We start from the raw sequence: 12,357 nt of genomic DNA on the forward strand, positions 1-12,357 counted from the left end.
CCACAGTGTGATAAAAAAAATCACAGTAATGTTGCCTCTTGAACTTGAAAATATGGTTGATCCTTGAACAACACAGGTTTGAACTGCACGGGTCCACTTATATGCAGGTTCTTTTCAGTAAATACGTACTACAGTATTACATGATCTGCAGTTGGTTGAGTCCACAGATACAGAACCTCGGATACAGAGGGCCAACTGTAGAGTTATATATGGATTTTCAACTGTGTCGGTGCCCCCAACTCCTACGTTGTTCAAGGGTCAGCTGTACCTCTGTATGCAAAGTACCTGTCACATGAATCTAATGTAATCCAAATCTCACAATTTATATTAACCTAAAGTTACTGTGTTTTTTCCCGACCTCCATATCTAAGTCCTCTAGCCCCCTTTTGATAAATCTTACTGCCTTTTCCCACCTGCTACTTCTGGGAAACCCCTACAGGATGCCCATGCATTTGTGTTCCCAAATAGCTGCTGCTCAAAAAGGTCTCACTTGTGCCAGTGCTGATCATGTCTGTAATGAAAGTACCAAAGCCTATGTCAAGATTCCACTCTCCCATATTCCCAAAGCCACCATGCTCAAAGTCAGAGTGGGACTAGGCTACAAGCAGAAGTGAAGATGGTGGCCCTCTCTCAATCTCAGTGCTGCCCTTTGCCATCTGGATCTAAAAGGCACACTGTAGAGCCCAGTCTCCAAGGGCTGGCCCAGGAGGGTGCTGCACCATTCCCTCCACTTCTCCATCTCCTCCCTACTCCTTCCCTATGTGGAGCCACAGCAAAAGTTCCCCATATATCAACACGTACAAAGATCTTTAGGGTTGGGAGGAAAGTGGGTCACTTCCACACATCAAAAGCAACTGAGCCTGATCTCCGAGCCTGATCTCCAATCCTGATAAAAAGACAAGACAAAAAGTCAAAATATGTTTCAATTCCAATTGACCAGAAGATTGAAGAACTTTGGCCTTGGCCTTGCAGAATATTAAAGCAAGGAGCAGAAGACAATGCTGAAGAAGTTCTCAGAGGCCAAATCATGAAGAACCTTTCCCACCATGCTCATCCTGTGGACTTTGGAAGATATTAGAGCATTTACCTACAACAATGAGCTGATTAGGTGTGAAGTTTCAGAAACATTCCTCTGAAGCGGGGATGGTAGGTTTAAGACTCTGAAGACAGGGACACCCGTCAGTAGACTGCCGCAGTAGTCCAAACAAGAGTGGTCAATTCCTGCCTTGTCTTCATTGGAAAAGAATTTGCAGTGAGCAGTGGTAACATGAGATTGTGGCGGTGGGGACCAGGAAGAGAGGCCAGAATGACAAGTGGAATAAAAATGACTCAGTGACCAATTGGATATGAAGAGTTGCAAGGATGTAAGCTCTGACGTGGAGAAATAGATGGCCAGGACTAAAAACTCAGAATGGATTTCCCTGGACCTTTTAAGGGTGAGCTCTCTGTGGATGCCAGAGATTTTAGTCTGTAGCTCAAGAGAAGAGATCAAGGCTGGAAAGTCAATGTTTAGGAAGTCAATGTTTAGGAGATAGTTAAACCCAAATTAGATATCACTGTACAGATTCTGAAATGGCACGCCAATATTCCTACTAGCATTTTGTCCAGCACTGCCCCTGTTTATGCTTGTCTCCCAGAGTGATTATTAAAAGTTCCCCTTTCACTCTCAAAAGTGTCCCAGTTTAAACAATAAAGTATATGGCCATCCTAGATATTATCATCCTCAATTTAATAGTATTCTAGGTACACTATACTTTATGCACTGTATAATAAATAAAATTCTTGCCACTTTTTATATCAAATATGTACAAGGAGAATTCGCTCTTGAGGTGAGTAAATGATTAATCCATTTGTAATGTTAAACATCAACCGGCTTATAGTTGAAAGCTAATTTTTTAATTTCAGTTTTTCTTAAAGCAGGGTGCACCTGTTTTACCATGTGCCTGTATCATTATTTTCCTTCCATAATCAAAGTTAAAGAAAAAGTAAAACTTTCAAATAAGGCGTCACTATATATTATATCCAGTAATTTTGCAATTTAAAGTAACATGTTCCTCTTTGCCACAGTCTTTTATTAAATACATATATCTAAGCGCCCTCTGGTGTTTGTCAGAAGAGGTTGTCTTAGAGCTATGACATCTGCCAGCTGTCTTTCATTACTTCAATAATTCTCAAAGTTTCCATATCAAGAAATCAATTAAATGAACACAGTAATAACAATAAATCTTTTCCCCTGAAGGATAAAGCCAAAGTCAAAAATACGCATGTTGTGTTTTTTAAGTATAACTCAATTTAAACTGGACCAAAAATCAACTTGTTAAAATTTTTTTAATGTTTTATATGTCTGTGTCCCTATTTTTTAAAGGCGGGGAGGGGTGACATCAAGAATAGATTGATCTTATTTTCTGTATCATCTAATTTTAAAGTGGCCACAGATTTTTGTGTCTCTGGGAAGCATTAGAACAGGATAAGAGGGAGACTGGAATTGGGGGAAAGAACATCATGACTCAAGATTGCAGTGTCCATTCAGAGAGCCCACACTTTAGGGAAGGGGCTGCTGGCCGCAGTCTTGCTGCGCAGGGAGCTTTGTATGGAGGAGATTTCGGATAAAATGCCCGATGAAAGGCTCCTGGGGCATGTGTCTGCTAGGATACCATGTCTGCATTCTCTTCCTTGATGAAGAGCCACTTGCTTGGGTTATGCTTGGGAAGTGTAAAAACATTCCAGGTAAAATCATGGCCTAGTCCTCCAGCTGGAACAGTGGATGAAAGGAGAGAAATTTGAAATAGCCACTCTCCTGTCCTGGGGGAGTCTACCAGCCAGAACTCTGTGTAGCAGATCACCCTGCAGTCCAGTCAGGTACTGCAGCCCTTTGTCACAGAGCTGAGCCAAAAAGACACTGGACGAGGCAAGTGGGCACTTCACCAAATGTCAGACTGAAGAACTCTCCCTCCTCTCAAATATACCCATGAGTCAGTCTTTCTGATGCCAAAAGGAAGTACACGTCCCCATGCTGTGCATACAGGCCTGTGTCCTGGCCTTGAACCATTTTTTAGATCAGCTTCTGACCTTATACATACAGAGAGAAATACACACGTACACATGCACACCCACACATCCTTTCTTCAGGAGCCACATTTGAGCTGGAATTTCATTTTGACAAATCCTACGTGGGAGCTCTGTGAAACAGAGTTGAAAGAATGAAAACGGCTTCTCAGGGAAGGACTTCATTCACTCTGAGCCAAAGCTACTTGAGTAGTTATTTGTGCACAAGTGCCATCAACGTTGATGGGAATTTGAAAGGCAGCACTGAAAGTAGCATTTAGCACAGTGAGCATAATCCTTTAAATCTCTGTGGCAATTCAGTTGCAGCAGTGGCTGGACCACCCAGAAGCCACTGAATGCATGGAGCATTTTGAGATCTGCCTGCTTTCTCAACAAGTTTCCCTTTGAACCTTTAATCATTTCAGTCAGCACAATGACAAACTAATCAGCAGACATGGCTAATTCCCTAGTCTGGCATCTTGAGATACAATAAAAATTCAGAGGGTAAATTACATATATAAGATGGTTGGTTTGGGTTGAACTGTGATTGATGGCTTAGGAATAGCATCTATAATTCTAAAGTGGGTCATCACATCCGTCTTCATGCATGATTTCTGAGACCATGTTCTATATTCTAGAACTTTCACATGTCAGAGAAATTTATGTTTATGGAATACATTATGCCCACCCATCCCCACATGCACATACACAACCTTTCCTTCTTGCAAATTTAATCTGGTATTTATGCGGATTATTTATAGGAAAGTCAAGCCACAAGAAAGAGCCAGTTGGCTCAGAAGGAAAGCATGGATACCATTAACCACGCAACTCAGCTTGCAGAGCAAGCCCATGATGTGAGGGATAAAATCCAAGGTAAATATATTCTCTTCTGGTTTAGCTTCATATCAAGGAATCTTTCATGTTATTAACAACAATAAAAATAGTGGCTACTGTTAGTGTTTATTGTGTGCCAGGACCTGTTGTTAGAGTGTTATAGGTTTAAACTCATGTAAGATCTTTCAAGTTTGTTTACCTGAGACTTCTGAGCACTCATCTCTGCTTACTATCTATTTTCAATAATAAATGCACAGGGTAGAGGGAATTCCCTGGCAGTCCAGTGGTTAGGACTCGGCGCAGCAAGGCCAAAAAAATAAATGTAGAAAATCATTCCCTTTCTAGGCATTTCACAGAAATGGAATGCCAAAATACCTTTCTGGTAGAGGAAATTACATGCTGTGCTGTCTGTAAAATGCAAGAGTTGAGTAGGAGTCACATTTTTCTCAATAATATGCTGTGAAAACACTGCCTTTAGAGTGGCAGTAAACTGTCCACTAATCCAAATCGTCCTAAACTGTGTCTATAATGCTTTCCCAAGAACCAGGCAGGCCGCATGCTCTGGTCCCCAATCCAGAAGAAAAGCCAAGAGGGGGTGTGGAAGATTTCTTTGCCCTAAAGCATAAAATTGTAGCAGACTTTACCTTTCTTCTTGAGGGTTTACTTATTTGTGTTCTAACTTCTCACAAGTGCAGGCTGCATTTTGAAGACTATCTTAATAGCACACTGAAAGCCAGCCTTCAATTTACCAACAGAAAACAGGCGATTGTGTTTGTTCTAAGATAAAGAGAATTTCCTTGGGTTACAGTCTGCTAAGATACAGTATTTGTGTGTTTCCATAGTTTTTATTATCCTATATATTAAGAGCTGGATGACAACTCCAGGTGCATCTCAAGGGCACACGACAGTAAAGGGACCCACAGTGGAAGATTCATATCTTTACACTGAGCTATAGAGAACATATTCCAGGAAAAGGGATGTATGGAGCCAAGATTAATCTTTTGCTATATTTCCTTTGGTGCCCATAATATGTAATAGAAACAAATGGTATGCATTTCAAACATCCCCTGCTCCCATCCTCACTATCTCATGCTTTTGCATCTATGAATAAAATATTCTTTTCCTATAATATTTTAGAGTTACTGTTGATTTATTTGAAAAGTAAGATTAAACCTAGATTAGCTGATCTCATCTAATTAAGAAATAAATGTCCCTCTAGGCAGCAAATAAAGCCAGTATCTTATTAAGCCATTGAGAAAAAAATGTCACCTTTCCTGTTGTAACTCAAATTTTGATTCTAAGTTGTTTCATTTGGAAAGAATCTAAGTCCTCTTATTTGACCCTTAAGGCATAGGAAAGAAGGAAAAAATACAAAAGAAATGTAAAGAGGAAACAATAATTTACCTTTTTTTTTTTTTTTTTTTTTTGCGGGACACAGGCCTCTCACTGCTGTGGCCTCTCCCGCTGCGGAGCACAGGCTCCGGACGCGCAGGCTCAGCGGCCATGGCTCACGGGCCCAGCCGCTCCACAGCATGTGGGATCTTCCCGGACCGGGGCACGAACCCGTGTCCCCTGCATCGGCAGGCGGACTCTCAACCACTGCACCACCAGGAAAGCCCCTTACCTTTTTTAAAATAATATATGAACAGTCTCAAAAACCAAAGGCAAAAATATTGTTCTGTGTATTTCCTTTTTCTAATCTAGACCAGATGTGGCTAAAATAAAATAAGCCATATTGTAAATATAATATCTGCATCAAAATGCCAAGAAATCTAGCATTGCAAGTGCTAGATCTGAGGAAAAGTATCTATGATTAGTTTATTTCAGGAGTTGATATTTTAGACTTTACTTGAAAAGTGAATATTTAATCCCTTCAGAAGTTTCTTTTTTTTTTTTTTAACATATCTTGGTTTCCCTAAAACTTTCTCAGTAATATTTACAACACTGAAAACCTCTTCTCCCATTTATCTCCCTCTCTTCAGAGTTCAGGGATGCTTCACAACACCAATAGTGTGTCATTCCTTATTGCCAACCATCTCCAAACCACCTCTAAAATAACTACTGGTGACCTTCAAGCTATTATCCATATAAAATACAAGCCCTTATCCTGGTATGATTTATGTGAGACCAGTGTTGTTTACCCATCTTGTCTGGCCAACCACATAGATCATAGTAAACCAAAGACAGACAATTTCATTTATGCCAGGGAGATAAAATGCTTCCTCCTGGAGCTGCCATAGGACAAGGTGGCAATTACATAACTATCATCTGATCATATGTAGTAGGAAGAGGGAGCCAGAGGCCTGCTCATCGCCGCCAGTATTCAGACAACTCATCTAATGCCTCTGATCCTCAGCAGTCCCTGTTGGTTCTGAAATTCTCCGTCCTACTTAAAGATGTGGGGTGAAAATGACCCAAAGTCAAAACGGCACAATCTTGACAAGCAGTCATACCACAGAAGGCAAATAGCAATTGCAAAAAAAATGTATATATTAATGAGCAAAAGCTCACATCCTACTATAGCAAACCTCTATATTGTATCTAGTCTGTACGACAATCTGAAAGACTTGTTTAAACAACCGTCAATATACACTCATTTTGGCTTAGAGCTTGGGTAAAATCCTTGGCTAAATTGCAGTTAATATCTCCAATGCCTACTGCATGTGACAGGAGATACCTCAGAACATTTTCTCCATGTTATGTATTTTATATAAAAGGTTGGTCAAAGACCCCAGATTTGTGTGTCTTAAATATTAACAGTTTTGAATCAGAATAGAAATCAGATTCAGCTGAAATCAGGGCAGGCTTTGTATTAATTCCATTCCTGTTCTGAAGACACCAAATGAAAAGCAAAGAAGAGTGATTTCCTCGGGTTTAACCTCTCCCTGGAATATATGATGAACTCTGATGCCAACACATTCACAGCATGAACATCAGCATGCTGTCTTTGCTGAGTCTCTCTTTCCATTTTAGGATCAGCCCTTCCCTTTGTCCTCACTGTCCGTGTTTTCAGTGACATCGCTGTCAAATGCCCAGTCATCTCTCCCTACTGTCTTCTCTCACCGTGTCCTTCCTTTCAGAGATCAACAACAAGATGCTCTATTATGGGGAAGATCGGGAACTTAGCCCTGAGGAAATCTCTGAGAAGCTGGTGTTGGCCCAGAAGATGCTTGAGGAGATCCGACGCCGTCAACCGTTCCTCACCCAACGGGAACTTGTGGATGAGGAGGCAGATGAAGCCTATGAATGTAGGTGTATTCGACTCCTAGAGCCCAGCATGTGTCTGCTTCCTTTGTGGGTCCAGGAGAGGACCCCCAGTCACAGGGCAACATTTGGTCAAAGCAACCAATTCCCAATATTCAGTTATTTAGTTTATACGTGGCCTCAGGGAGTCATTCAGGACAACTTGACTGTATGACCAGGATTTTTAGATCCAGACCCAACCTTGAGCTTTTGAGAAACAGCTGAGATTCCACAAGGAATCTACAAAATTTTACTCCTGAGGAGAAGAAATAGGAACTTAGCAGTTGGTGAAAAACAAGGGAAGGAAAGCTAAGGGGAACCAATTACCAGAACTACAATAAGAAGTCTCATTGAGAAGACAGTAAAGCTACAAGCCCAGCAACATTCATGTTCCAATGTCCATGAATGACTTTTTAATGACTTTGAGCCTTCAATGGAAATTGAACATTTCCTTTAATGATTAATGTAGGTAACAAACCACAGTAGTATTAGTGAATCTATGACTTGGTCACTGTATCAGTTATAAATTAGTATCTCACAATCCACCCCAAACATATTCATTTAAAACAATAACCATTTATTTGCTTGTGATTTCATAGGTTGGTAATTTGGGCTGGACTCAACCTAGATAGCTCATCTCTGCTCCGTGTGACATGGTCGAGCTCACTCACATGTCTGGGGTCTTAGTTGAAATGGCTGGGCCTCTCCCTCCATGTGGGGTTTTATCCTCAAGGAAGCTAGCTGAGGCTCGTTCATATGTCAGAAGCCTTCCAGGAGGGCAGGAATGGAAAGGGCAAGGTCTCTTGAGGCTTGGCCTTGGAACTCAGCAATGTCATCTTCATTCTGTTGATCAAGACTGTCCAGATTCAAGGGTGAGGAAAAAGACTCTGCTCTTGATGGGAAGAGTTACAAAGAATTTGTGTCCATTTTAATCTACACAATCAACAAAAGAAGCTCCAGGTTTGCATATCATATTTTAGTTGTTACTGTTAATCTCACAACATTAAATTCATCAGTAATTCAAAGTTTTAGCAGTTATTGGTCTCACCTCTAAATCTTGTTAGTTAATGCATTCATAAAGAAGCACATATTACCAATTTTTTTAATATACTGGTCTTTTTAATTCTATGTATTTTTATTGTGCATTTTAAAATACATAAGAAGGGCTCTGAAGGCTTCACCAGATTGTAAAGGGGCCCATGATACAGAAAGGGTTAGGAACGCCTACGTTAGATCATTTTCCTACAATTGTCACTATCAACTTCTGTTAAAACTTACTGTGAATATTCTCGAAGAGGAACATTCTGGACATAAAGGCCTATTGTGATAGCAAACTTATAAGGTCTTAGAAACAGTAAGAAATAAAGAAGAATCTCAGGCCCATTTCAGAGTCAGGATGAGGCCAGCAGTCAGGAAGGTTGGAGCTCTGATGTCACAGCCAGATACTTTCACGCTCCTTGCCTATTTTGAGATTTAACAAGACTGTTCTGGGGAAATGGAACCAAGTACATCTCCTACTTAGCCGCCTTCCGCCTAGTGAATGCATTTTCAACCACTTTCTCAACTCAGCCGTGAACTTTGTATCTTCTGCTCATGGTGATGAAAGTAAATAGAAAACCTCAATAAGACAGACTGATAGTCCCTGGAGAAAAAATAGAATTAAGGCACATAGTCAATGTGTGTAACTTTGATCAGAGAATTAAGATATATGCAAAGTCTAAGAATATATCATTGCCATTTAATCTTCTTTCCAAGATAATGATTTAGGTTTGACCTAAAGGAGCTAAGTAAAAACAGCTGCCTGGAGAGAATACAGAAAATGAATGGTTGTGAACATCATTTGCCAGTAACAGACAAAACAACTGGGGTTGTCTCTAATAGTAAGACTGTAGTATATCCAAGTTTCCTTTGTATGGTCAAATTATTAGTAATCTCGGTAATAATAAACCTAGTTTAATTACATCATTTCTACTTAAAGCATAATCTTCATGGGAAAACTAATCAACTCCCATTTTAGCTAATGGTGGTCCAGGGGCTCCCAAACCCTACAAAATAGTATTTAAAACTTCAGATATCAAAGATGGGGCTGTTTTTGTGAACAACAGCTTCAATCGCTATTGCTAAAGAAGACATACCCTGATGAATTTGCATCTTTCTAAGTGCGGGATGGGATGGGAGGAGAAGGGAGAAGCCCAGACTGAGTTTCTATGTACCTTTCTTCCCAGTGCTGAGCCAGGCTGAGAGTTGGCAGTGGCAGTACAACGATACTCACTCTCTGTTTCCTGTGGTCCTGGAGCAGCTGGACGACTATAATGCTAAATTGTCAGACCTCCAGGAGTCACTTGACCTGGCCCTTGACCATATCAGGGATGCTGAAGACATGAACAGAGCCACAGCAGCCAGGCAGCGGGATCACAAGGTACAGTGGACACTCTAACTGTAAATGCATTTCGGGCATATACAACATGAAGTTATGCCAAGAAGGGACAGTTGGTAAACAGTTTTTTTTAATATTGGTACATTTAAATCTTTATTTTTAAAATTATCTGTACATTTTTCGCCACAATAATTTGCTAATATAAGTGTGTACACCTAAACTCAAGTTGAAACCATTGTAGTTGTTGAGCTTGTGTATTGATAAGAATGCAGTTGTTCCTGGTGCTTGTGTCCACCTGTGTTGGATGTATTGCTCTTGCAACTGAGTAGACAAGGCATGATTCCTGTGCCTAACTTTTTTTATACTGAGAGCAGTAAAAATCCCAAAGCAACCCGGAACCATGTTCCTGTAAAGATGTGTATAATTTTTGGAAGGGCCTGAAAAGCAGATCTCACAGCCTGGCTGGTCAGCAGCTGCAGAGATAGGGAGTCTAATTCAAGCTAAGGTCATACAATTACAAAGAGGTGAGAAAAATTCCCAGGCTTGGCCAGAGGTTGCCAAGGCAGTCACCCTACGGGGCCAGGATTTGTGCATGCCCATACCACCAGACTTAGAACTGGTGATGCTCACACTTCTGTGCCAAGTGATGCACACACTCATCACCAAGAGTGGTCATCTTCTGATAGGAAGACACCTGCCTCTTTGGACATATTTATAAAGGTTAGAGTGGAAAAGCAATGTCAAAAATAGGAAGCAACTGTGTGCAAACTCATTACTTTAGCTATGTTTATTGTCAGCAAACCCAACTTAAATTAGGTTCTCTGCCCTGATTTTCAGTCATCACTTTCTCTTAGTAAGTCATTGTAAAATTTCCTAAATAAAAGTGAGTTAATCTCTTGCATTCCTACACACCAATAATGAAAAATCTGAAAGAGAAATTAAGGAAATACTCCCATTTACCATTGCAACAAAAAGAATAAAATACCTAGGAATAAACCTACCTAAGGAGACAAAAGACCTGTATGCAGAAAACTATAAGACACTGATGAAAGAAATTAAACACAATATAAACACATGGAGAGATATACCATGTTCTTGGATTGGAAGAATCAACATTGTGAAAATGACTATACTACCCAAAGCAATCTACAGGTTCAATGCAATCCCTGGCAAATTACCAATGGCATTTTTTATGGAACTAGAACAGATCATCTTAAAATTTGTATGGAGACACAAAAAACCCCGAATAGCCAAAGCAGTCTTGAGGGGAAAAAAACAGTGCTGGAGGAATCAGACTCCCTGACTTCAGACTATACTACAAAACTACAGTAATCAAGACAATATGGTACTGGCACAGAAACAGAAATGTAGATCAAGGAAGAAGATAGAAAGCCCAGAGATAAACCCACGCATCTATGGTCAACTAATCTATGACAAAGGAGGCAAGGATACACAATGGAGAAAAGACAGTCTCTTCAATAAGTGGTGCTGGGAAAACTGGACAACTACATGTAAAAGAATGAAATTAGAACACTCCCGAACACCATACACAAAAATAAACTCAAAATGGATTCAAGACCTAAATGTAAGACCAGACACTGTAAAACTCTTAGAGGAAAACATAGGAAGAACACTCTTTGACATAAATCACAGCAAGATCTTTTTTGATCCACCTCCTACAGTAATGGAAATAAAAACAAAAATAAACAAATGGGACCTAATGAAACTTCAAAGCTTTTGCACAGCAAAGGAAACCATAAAGACGACGAAAAGACAACCCTCAGAATGGGAGAAAATATTTGCAAATGAATCAACGGACAAAGGATTAATCTCCAAAATATATAAACAGCTCATGCAGCTCAATATTAAAGAAACAAACAACCCAATCCAAAAATGGGCAGAAGACCTAAATAGACATTTCTCCAAAGAAGACATACAGATGGCCAAGAAGTACATGAAAAGCTGCTCAAGATCACTAGTTATTAGAGAAATGCAAATCAAAACTACAGTGAGGTATCACCACACACCAGTTAGAATGGGCATCATCAGAAAATCTACAAACAAGAAATGCTGGAGAGGGTGTGGAGAAAAGGGAACCCTCTTGCACTGTTGGTGGGAATGTAAACTGATACAGCCACCATGGAGAACATTATGGAGATTCCTTAAAAAACTGAAAATAGAATTACCATGTGACCCAGCAATCCCACTAGTGGGCATATACCCAGAGAAAACCACAATTCAAAAAGACACATGCACCCCAGTGTTCACTGTAGCACTATTTACAATAGCCAGGTCATGGAAGCAACCTAAATGCCCATCGACAGACGAATGGATAAAGGAGATGTGGTACATATATACAGTGGAATATTACTCAGCCATAAAAAGGAACGAAATTGGGTCATTTGTTGAGACGTGGATGGATCTAGAGACTGTCATACAGAGTGAAGTAAGTCAGAAAGGGAAAAGCATCGTATATTAACGCATGTATGTGGAACCTAGAAAAATGGTACGGATGAACCGGTTTGCATGGCAGAAATTGAGACACAGATGTAGAGAACAAAGGTATGGACACCAAGGGGGGAAAGCCGTGGGGGCGGGTGTGATGAATTGGGCGATTGAGATTGACATGTATACAATGATGTGTATAAAATTGATGACTAATAAGAACCTGCTGTATAAAAAAATAAATAAAATTTAAAAATTTTAAAAAAGAAAATGAGATTCTGTCTGTTTAGGTATTCTCATAAACTCCAAAACTCCACCTTCCCAAGACTGTTTCTATCTCTTTTTAAGTGTCAGGAAACTTTGTTTTATTTTTTGCATACGTGAAATGGATACTGAAGCATGCTAAATAGTGC

At 40.0% G+C, this 12,357-nt stretch overlaps 1 protein-coding gene across 1 annotated transcript in view; it reads left to right on the top strand.

The window, feature by feature from the left end:
- The window catches only part of LAMA4 (laminin subunit alpha 4), a 149,830-nt gene that overhangs the window by 75,410 nt on the left and 62,063 nt on the right, over positions 1–12,357 (top strand). The window contains exons 9-11 of the mRNA XM_065888640.1: positions 3,807–3,918; positions 6,960–7,127; positions 9,348–9,541. Of these exons, the coding sequence (XP_065744712.1) occupies positions 3,807–3,918; positions 6,960–7,127; positions 9,348–9,541 (474 nt within the window). The remainder of the gene's footprint in view (positions 1–3,806; positions 3,919–6,959; positions 7,128–9,347; positions 9,542–12,357) is intronic.

The sequence above is a fragment of the Phocoena phocoena genome, chromosome 12 (assembly GCF_963924675.1).
Source record: "Phocoena phocoena chromosome 12, mPhoPho1.1, whole genome shotgun sequence".
In the NCBI taxonomy this organism is placed as follows: Eukaryota; Metazoa; Chordata; class Mammalia; order Artiodactyla; family Phocoenidae; genus Phocoena; species Phocoena phocoena.